Source organism: Portunus trituberculatus, chromosome 10, assembly GCF_017591435.1.
Source record: "Portunus trituberculatus isolate SZX2019 chromosome 10, ASM1759143v1, whole genome shotgun sequence".
Lineage (NCBI taxonomy): Eukaryota > Metazoa > Arthropoda > Malacostraca > Decapoda > Portunidae > Portunus > Portunus trituberculatus.
The window spans coordinates 7,120,912-7,131,582 of NC_059264.1; the positions used below are offsets into that span (position 1 = coordinate 7,120,912).

At 40.2% G+C, this 10,671-nt stretch overlaps 1 protein-coding gene across 8 annotated transcripts in view; it reads right to left on the reverse strand.

Annotated features, from left to right (window-relative positions):
* LOC123501897 (unconventional myosin-VI-like) overlaps positions 1 to 10,671 on the reverse strand; it is a 59,061-nt gene that overhangs the window by 33,589 nt on the left and 14,801 nt on the right. For 5 of the 8 annotated variants that reach the window (XM_045250953.1, XM_045250952.1, XM_045250951.1 and 2 more), the window contains 2 exons: positions 3,132 to 3,227; positions 871 to 1,060 (listed from right to left, as the gene is read on the reverse strand). In XM_045250953.1, coding sequence (XP_045106888.1) covers positions 871 to 1,060; positions 3,132 to 3,227 — 286 coding nt within the window. The remainder of the gene's footprint in view (positions 1 to 870; positions 1,061 to 3,131; positions 3,228 to 10,671) is intronic. The other 3 variants (XM_045250954.1, XM_045250955.1, XM_045250957.1) reach the window with 1 other exon arrangement.

A 10,671-nucleotide genomic window follows, 5' to 3' on the forward strand; every position in this document is an offset into this window, starting at 1 on the left:
TCTCTCTCTCTCTCTCTCTCTCTCTCTCTCTCACACTCTGTCCGTTTCAAGACAATGACCCACTAAACAATACCAAGATAAGATAGGACAGGGAGGCTAGAGAGAGAGAGAGAGAGAGAGAGAGAGAGAGAGAGAGAGAGAGAGAGAGAGAGAGAGAGAGAGAGAGAGAGAGAGAGAGAGAGAGAGAGAGAGAGAGAGAGAGAGAGAGAGAGAGAGAGAGAGAGAGAGAGAGAGAGAGAGAGAGAGAGAGAGAGAGAGAGAGAGAGAGTGTTTAAAGACAAAAAAATACTACAAGAACATGATGAAAATAAGAGATTGGAAAGGAAAGTACAAAAAAAAATTAATAATAATAATGGACACACACACACACACACACACACACACACACACACACACACACACACACACACACACACACACATTTTCATCCACTTATTCAATTCTTATCAACTATTCATCCATACCTCTCCACATTCAAAAATTTTCACCAACAGAACCAGAAAAAAAAGAAATAAATAAAACAATAAATAAAATCCATATCTCTTTCTTTTTTATTGTTTCTGTGACATAGTAATGCATTAACAGTATTTTTAAGGCTTGAGTAACAAAATCCCTAAAAATAGGCAGACTTTCCCAGTGGCCAGGAACATAACCTCCCCTTATTACCATTGAATTCTACGGGAAAATTATGTTTGAATAATGTGATTTTGAATAACGTGACATCTCCAACAACGTAACCCTTGTGTTAATTGAGAGTTGACTGTACTTACTAATAATATCTCCCTCATCCAAACAAACCCATTCATTCATCAACCTATAACTCTTTCATCCACCTTGACCTTTCTCATCCACCCACACCTCCACACTCACAGTTATCATCCACATCCTTGGTCTCATCCTCCTCTGCAGGGTATATCCGATCATAATCTGCAGTGATGGGCTTGCTCCCCCTGGCCACGGGCTGGACCTGGACCCCTTCGCTGGTCAGGTCCACAATGCTGGCCAGGACGAAGCCATGGATCTGGTCTGGCACCCACACCTTCTGCGTGCCCTCCATGTCCTGTGGGAGATTGGTGAAGCATTGGTTAGGGTGTGTGACGGTCAGTGTTCTTTGGTACCATGAGCTTATTCAAGGATAATAACCCCTTCAGTACTGGAACACATTTCTACCTTGAGTTTAGGGTATGATTAGATGATTTTATTGACATTAGGAAGGGTCTATGGAGGTCAGAAGCTAAATGGCCACAGTCTTCACTATTTTAATCCCCACACAAATGTTTGAAACTATATAAAATCACTAAAGAGTAAGCAGAATGAATGTGAAAACGTGTCATGGTACTGAAGATGTTAAGTTGAAAGAACCAATTTAACTTTATGTAATCTAACCTAACCTAACCTAATGAAACCTAACCTAACCTTTCCTTTACCTAATCTGACCTAGCCTCTATGTTAGGATGTGTGGGTGGTGGGTATCCCTTGGTATCCTTAGCTTAGTGAAGGATATTACCTAAGTTGTGAGGTATTAAGGAAAACAACCTAACCTAACTTTAACCTAGCTTCTTATGTTATAATGTGAGGGAGGTGGGTATCCTTTGGTATCCTTGGCTTAGTGAAGGATATTAAGTTGTGAGATGTTAAGGAAGACTACCTAAGATAATGTTACCAAATTTAACCTAACCTAATCTTAAGTAACAATACCAAGCCTCTATGTCATAATGTGTAGGTGTGGGTGTTGAATATCCTTTGGTATCCATTGTAAGAAATAAAGGAAAATAACCCAACCTAACCTAACCTAATTTAGTCCTCTTTATGTCCTGTGGGTGAAGGATTGATTACGATGTCCTTTGATGCTTGTTGGAGAGGGTATCCTTTGGTATCCTTAGCTTAGAGGTGAAGGATGTGTATTAGACTGGGTTAGGATATAAGTAGGAATCAATATCCTTAGTTTAGAGGTGAAGGATGTGTGTCAGAGATGTTTAGCAGGAAAATAACAAGTTTGTGTGCCTCTCATGTCCTACAGATGAAAGATTGGTCAAGATACGAGTAGGAGTTGATATTCTTAGATACCTTTAGCTTGGAGTTCAAGGATGCTGAGTGTAGGAAAAAAAAAATTAAGATACATGTAGGATTGTGTATGTTTAGGTATCTATCATACGTCAGAAGGATGTGCTGGAATGCTGTGTGTGTGTGTGTGTGTGTGTGTGTGTGTGTGTGTGTGTACTTCACTGGCCTCCCAGACAAGGCCATGCACACACATTCTTTGGTAGGTATGTTATTACAGAGAGAGAGAGAGAGAGAGAGAGAGAGAGAGAGAGAGAGAGAGTTATAGTAATGAATTGATATATGTACATACATATTACATACATATAGCTACAAACATAGCCAAACAAATAAACAAACAAATAAATATATAAGTAAATAAACAAATAAATAACCCAACCATCAAGTATATATTTTTTCTTATCACCACCACCACCATCACCACCACCATCATCACAGTCAAGTCCAATTTCCAGCACAAGTAACAGTCACTCTTCAACTCTCTCCTCCTGGTAACACTGCAAACATTTTCACCTCAAGTCACCACCATGAAGAATTCACTCAAAAGAAAAGTAATAATACGTACTTAGAATCCTGGACATGCAGGCACCAGGAAAAAAAAATTTAAGTATATTAAATCATAAATGCAAAAACAACAACAACAACAACAACAATGTTCACCTGCTGCTGCAGCCACTACTACTAGTATTACAATTACCGGCTCTACTACTACTACTATTACTACTACTACTACTACAACTACTACTACTACTACTACTACTACTACTACTACTACTACTACTACTACTACTAGTATTACTACTGCTGCATCTATTACTACATTATATACTATTACTACTTGAACAACAACAACAACTACTACTACTATACTACTGCTCTCTTACAACAACAACAACAACAACAACAACAACTACTACTACTACTACTACTACTACTACTACTACTACTACTACTACTGCTCCTGCTACTATTAATGTTTCTAATACTACTACGAATACTACTTCATCAACCAATAATAATAATAATAATAATAATAATAATAATAATAATAATAATAATAATAATCTTACTGGCAGCCAGACCATCTTGGAGGGAAGAGAGGAGACGTCGGAGGAGGAAGAGGAAGAGGAGGAAGAGGCAGGCGGAGTTCTCCCACCTCCGCCACGCTATCCGGTGTGAATGGAGAAAGAGAGGAGGAGGAGGAGGAGGAGGAGGATTGTAAGATATCGTGATAGTGCACATGATAAGCTACTGATAATCTCTCTCTCTCTCTCTCTCTCTCTCTCTCTCTCTCTCTCTCGTGCAATTAGCCTTTGTAACCTTGTGAAATCACGCTCACATATGAAAAAAGTTCATTGTTTCATAAATATAATAAAAACGTGGGTATTTGAATGACAAAGAAGAAATATTTAGTATTTGCACTACTACTACTACTACTACTACTACTACTACTACTACTACTACTACTACTACTACTTTTATTACTACTACTACTACTACTTTTATTACTACTACTACTACTACTACTACTACTACTACTGCAATTTCTCGTACTAAATCACCACAATCATCACCATAACCAACATCAGGAACAAACACTACTACTACTATAATTTCTCGCACTAAAACACCACAAACACCTCAACAAAACAATTCAACCCCCCTTCCCCGACAAAAATGAAAGAAAAACAAAAGAAAATGGAGAACAATTTCCTTTCTTCTCATTCGTCGACTGTGAAGAAGAATGAAGTGAGAAAATGAATAAAACTATAAATAATAAAGAAAAATGAGACAATTCGTGAAACTCCCCCCATAAAAAAAACTCGAGAGCTGAGTCACTCCTCCCTCTCCCTCTCCCTCTCTCTCTCTCTCTCTCTCTCTCTCTCTCTCTGAATGTTTATCAAATGATGACGCGAGTAACACACACACACACACACACACACACACACACACACACACACACACATTTTTAGCTGGGCCGGGGAGGGGACAGGTGTTGCGGTGTTGTGGGGCCTCATCTACCACCTGTTGCACCTCCCCCCTCCCCCCCTTCACCTCCACCTCTCTCCTCTACCTTCCCCCGTCTTTCCTTTCTTCATATCCAGCATTGTCTCCTTCCTTCTCTCTCTCTCTCTCTCTCTCTCTCTCTCTCTCTCTCTCTCTCTCTCTCTCTCTCCATCATCCATAATTTTCCCTCCTCTCTGCCTCTTCCTCCTCTTTACCAACAGCCTAATATTCCTCCTATCCTCCACTATTATTTTCTTTCCGCTCTCTTCCGTCCTTTTCTTCTCCTTCCTTCCGTTTCATATGTAATTTATCCTCCCTTTCCTCTTTTACCAGGTATTCCCTTCGTCATCATTTTCTGCCATTTGTTCACCCATTTCTTTCATATCCCTCACTCTTAAGAGATAGTCAAGACCTTTCTTGCGTGTGTGTGTGTGTGTGTGTGTGTGTGTGTGTGTGTGTGTGTGTGTGTGTAATTCACCACGGTCGTCTGCTGGTCACCCAGCCAGCCTTCCTCATTACGGAGCGAGCTCAGACCTCATTGACCGATCTTCGGGTAGGACTGAGACCACAACACACTCCACACACCGGGAAAGCGAGGTCACAACCCCTCGAGTTACATCCCGTACCTATTTACTGCTAGGTGAACAGGGGCCACACATTAAGAGGCTTGCCCATTTGCCTCGCCGCTTCCCGGGACTCGAACCCGGCCCTCTCGGTTGTGAGTCGAGCGTGCTAACCACTACACTACGCGGTGTGTGTGTGTGTGTGTGTGTGTGTGTGTGTGTGTGTGTGTGTGTGTGTGTGTGTGTTTTATGTTATGGCCTATAACGCGTGTAGGTATATCTGAAGAGTATGGGAAGCGCTGTTTAGCTTCCACCCATTAGTGGCGCAGGCCATTTTATTTACAGTGGTACCCATATTAAGGCCCATATCAACACCCAAGCTCATCTTTGGTGTGTGTGTGTGTGTGTGTGTGTGTGTGTGTGTGTGTGTGTGTAGGTCGCCCCAGCCTCAGCTTCCTCGTACAGGCCACGCAGCGCTGCCTTGGGTACAAGTTCAGTATTAGATTTCATCCCTCAGGCAGTGTGCGGGAGCAGGTTTAGACAGAATCCTGGACATTGGTTATCAAGAGTCCAGTAACCTTGTGCTCTCACTCCCACTGTTAGGTTTTTCCTCAAGTCTGCTTATTTAACCCTTTAATTCCTAGTTGGTACGCATTTCTTTAATTACTGATCGCTTTGACACTTTTTTCCTTAGTCTACAGCCATCTAATATCTTTAAATTGATTAGAAGTTGGAAAATTTATTCGTATTCATTTTCTTCTTTCTAACAGATGCTTGTAAGATTTCGTGCATTACTCGTGGTCGTCTCGTATCGCAGTGCAAGGGTTAAAACGTTTGGTTGATACTGAAATAACATTAGTGTCTTCATCTGAGGGTTGGGTTACGTCAGGTTCCTCTGCTTCTATTTCCACTATCAGATTCTCCGTCAAGTTAAGTTCTTCTGTTTACAACAATTAAGTTTTCACTTGAATCACGAACGCATCCTCGAAAACCCACAACAGTTTCCAGTGAAGCCCGTCAGACTATCACTAGAATCAGGAAAATACCCTTGAAAATCCCAACAACTTTCATTGTAGCTTGTTAAATCATCACAGCAATTATTAAAACGCACTTATTATATTTGTACTAAGTGAATTTTGAAAGCACCCTTGAACATTTCTATAAATATACATTGAAACCTTTAAGATTATAACTGGACACACACACACACACACACACACACACACGGCCCGGTAGCTCAGTGGTTAGAGCGCTGGCTTCACAAGCCAGATGACCGGGGTTCGATTCCTCGGCCGGGTGGAGATATTTGGGTGTGTCTCCTTTCACGTATAGCCCCTGTTCACCTAGCAGTGAGTAGGTACGGGATGTAAATCGAGGAGTTGTGACCTTGTTGTCCCGGTGTGTGGTGTGTGCCTGGTCTCAGGCCTATCCGAAGATCGGAAACAATGAGCTCTGAGCTCGTTCCGTAGGGTAACGTCTGGCTGTCTCGTCAGAGACTGCAGCAGATCAAACAGTGAATTACACACTAATCCTAACAGAAGAATATGACATTAGAAGCACAAGATCGCATAGTAAGAAACTGAAGAAGGGAAGATGTCTGAGAGATGTTAAAAAATTTAGTTTCCCGCAAAGATGTGTTGAGACTTCAGGCCCTGTAAAACTACAACTAGGTAAATACAACTAGGTACACACACACACACACACACACACACACACACACACACAAAAAAAAAAAAAAAAAAAAAATATCTTAAGATATAAGAACACCTACATTAAAACCTGTTTAATTAACATTGAAATCATTCACACACTTGGAAGCATAAACAGCTTGTATTAAAATCTGTCTAACCATCAAGAAAATCCTTGAAAACTATATGAAAAAAAAAAATCCAATAAAGCCTACTGGCCGAACGCTACGAACGTTGATATTTTTTTTTATTTATTTATTTTTTTTTTTTTTAGAATACAGAACAATGAGTTTCTTTTACAGACCACATATACGAGTAGCCAAGTTGTCACGCGTGTTTTCCTACAGATGAAGCAGATTTTTTGTCAAATTATCACTGCCATCCCAGAAACACTTTAAATCCCCACTGACTTCTTGCATTGAAACCTGTTAACCATCACTGGATCATGAAAATATCCTTGGAAACAAAAACAAATTTGCATTATCGCTTCTTACTAAGGCCAGTATTACAGTCTTCTATTTGTTCGGGAGCTTAGCAATGTGGGAATCATTTGGGTTGGATAGCTTACAAAAAGACAGTGGAATTCGCCCTACTATCTACCTGGTCCTGGCTCTACCAGTTCGTTTTTTGATACGCTCCCAAGCAAAAACCAGTGCTCAAATCTGATCACGGCTGAAGTACTTTTGTTGATTGGCTAGCAAACGAAAAAGGGTGACTATGGAATTGGTCCTTAAGCAATCGCTGGAATCACGGAAAAACTCTTAAAACCTTTCGAAACTTCCACAACAGTTTATCAAAAGCAGTTGAAGTAAAACGCTTGGATATTTCAGAATGCATACCTGCCTTTGGATCATAAACTCGACTTTCTAGCGGTCTGTATAACTCGATGGATGAAGCTGAGTGAGGTTGGATGAGTGGCTGGATGGGAAGATGGGTGAAGCTGGACTGCTTGCTGGATGGGTGGGTGAGTCTGGGTGGGTGGGTGGCTGGCTGGTTGGTTGGATGGGTGGGTGGGTAAATCTGGGTGGGTGGGTGGGTGGGTGGTTGGTTGGATGGGTGGGTGGGTGAGTCTGAATGTCTGGGTGGGCGGGAGGGTGGGGTAAGGTGCATGAGGCTGGGGGACTGGGTGGGCGGGAGGGTGAGTGAGGCTGGATGGCCGTCAAAGTCTCATGTAACTCAATCTTAAGTTCTAACTGACCTTGTCTGAACTGGTTCAGGTAAAAGCAAGGGTTAATCGTATTCTTAATTTCATCAACACCAGACATTTATTTTTTCCTATAATCACATACACACTTTTATGCGTTATGTTTCGTACCCAAATAAATAAATGAAAGAGAAAACAAACCAGATTTTCTTTTGTTCTATTAATTTTTTTCTATTCATTCATTTACTTTTCACAATGCTCTGAATGCTGACAAAGGCGAGCACAGTAAGAAGGTAAAACACTGTTCTCTCATCACAGCCACACTGCAAGGGACACACAGGTAATTAATCACGTCCCCGTCCTTGCTTTATATCCTGACGGTGTAGAACCCTTGCTGAGCCACACACAAACCACCACCACCACCACCACAACCAAGGGGGGGTCTTCCTCTAAAACCCAAATTACACTAGTCTGTTAACTCTTTCAGTGAGATATGCAACAAATCACATTAAAAAGAACCGTACCATTTTTTTACAGGAACTATAATAAAGACAAAATTAAAAGAACAGATTTTTCAATTTCTTGTAAACAAGTTCAATGTTTAGCGATAGTCATCAGCGTGCAGAGAAACGCCTCAGCGGTTTGTGATTAACAAGCAGTGGATTAAATAGTAGTGAAAGGGTTAAAAGTAGACGAGAAGACATCAAGGACTGTTGGCGATTTAACTTTGTTCTGTTTAACCTTTTCTGCGACATTAATCTGTTAAAAGATGAGAAAAAAAACAATGAGGGCCGCTGGTGTTCAAAACAACATAGTTCTTTTTTTCTTATTTATTTATATACTGAATTATATTTTTTTCTATTTTGTATTACATTATTTTGTAATTGTTCTTAATGATCAACAATAAAAATTTTCTAAAAAAAAAAAAAAAACTCATCAGGTATTTCAGAAACGCTAATATGATAATACAATGTTATGTCGAGACCCCAGCACCGAGGCAACCATGTAAGAATACTAGCGACAAATGAATACCTCAAACATTTCTTTCCTAAACTTAAGCAAATGATTTCCTACGGAGTTCTTTAAGGAGTGACCGTAAGAAAAAGTGAAGACCAGTTCGGATAGTGCGAGTCAGAGCACACAGTGGCGGGGTGAGCGAGGCTGCAGGAAGGTTAAGCAAGCGTCTGTAAGTGTCTCCTTTTTTGGCCAGTCCCCGAGTCCAGCGCGCCATGCAGCTCACTGAGCTCAGAGAGGGAGGCGGGGAAAGGAAGGCCGTCTATCGCGCGCAGTGTGACTGACTGTTGCTGTGGCGCCAAACTGACTGGCTGCCGGCTATATGACCAAGCAAGAGACGAAACACATTAAAACTTACATACTGCTTGGAAGCCGGTATTCAGAAATGCCTCACTCTCTCGCTACGACTATTTTCAAAGGCCACACAGATGATTAGTCGGGTTCTCAAGTGTTTCTCCCGTTAGACAAACATAAATAATGTTAATTTACCATTAAAACTTCAAAACACCTTTAGAAACCAGTGGAACTTCAAGTAGAGGCTTTTGAAGTAATGGAGGTGCGGGCATGTCTTTCAGAATTATAATGCCAAACACGACAGTAAACACTAGAACGTTCTATAAAAGATTAGATTACTACAATTTACAGGCTAAGAGAGATAACGAAAGACAAATGTGGAGGAAATCTTGGTTGAAATAGAAAACAAAGAAAACGTCGCTAAATATATAAGATGAACTCGGGAACTTTTATAAATTAGAAGCAAAAGTAGAAACCAGAACTCAAAATTCATGGAAAATAAAAATTGTGGCTGAATTCGCTTGAACTCAATACAGAAATTACACCAAACAATAAAATACACGCACTGCAGTGCATTTTCATTACTTTATTTACCATCATTACTCATTATTTATTTATTTATCTATTTAGCTTTGAAACTCGAAAAAAAATGGATCTCGAGTATAAAATAAAACAGTGGCGAACAGTTTCTTGACTATCGTGTGTTCAAATTGCAACGGTTGACTGTCTGATCGATCAAGGCGGGGCTGCTACAGTGACAGGACCCCGCCAACTGCTAAATACTTCATACTTCGATATATTGGTTATTTTCTATCCATGCAATCCTTCCCTCCTGTCTTTTCGTCTGCCAACTACTCAATACTATACGATTCTGCCATTGCTATTTTGTTATTTTCTTTCTTTTCATTCTTTTCTGATTTTTTTCTTTACTATTTTTACTCTTCGTTGTGTTTATTTCCATTCTTGTCAACGCTCCCCACTCACCTATTTTCTCTTTAACTCATTCTATCCTTCGCTATATTTCTGCTATTTTTCATTTTCTTTGCGTTAATTCCCTCCAGTTCCTTATAGCCACAATACACCTGTTCTTTCTCACACTATTGACTATTATATTCTCCGCTGTGTTCGTATTCTTTCTTGTTCTTTTCTCCACTACTGTTCCCGAACCCTGTTTATTTTGCTTTCATGCCAACTATTCAAATCTACGCTACATTTAAGCTAATTTTTTTTTTCCATTCCCTTTCCTTACCTCTCCTGGCTGGTTAACTTACAACTTGCATTTTTATTATTCTATGTAAGAGGGAGAACTACCGAGGGCAAAAAAAATAAATATTAGAGAGAGAGAGAGAGAGAGAGAGAGAGAGAGAGAGAGAGAGAGAGAGAGAGAGAGAGAGAGAGAAAGGCCCACTCTACAGGATCTATGCACTTTATTTATTCCCATACGTATTCTTGAACAACTCACACTGGTGGTGGTGGTGGTGGTGGTGGTGGTATTTAGAATGACATTAAGAAACACGAAAAAAAAAAAATGATGATGATAATGAAGAGGGATGTAGAAGAAAAAGATGTTCATAATAAGAATGATGAAAAGGGAAAAAAACAAGCTGGAGCGAATAATGATGAGCTAAGAAAAAAAAATAAAGAGGAAAACAAAGATTAATGTTTTAGAAAAAGTTTAAATGTGGAGCCTCTCTCTCTCTCTCTCTCTCTCTCTCTCTCTCTCTCTCTCTCTCTCTCTCTCAAATACCAGGGCATGGAAACCAGTCTTTCCTCTCTCTCTCTCTCTCTCTCTCTCTCTCTCTCTCTCTCTCTCTCTCTCTCTCTCTCTCTCAAACTGAGAAAAATAGAAAATTATAAATATGATGAGGATAGGAGGAGGAGGAGGAGGAGGAGGAGGAGG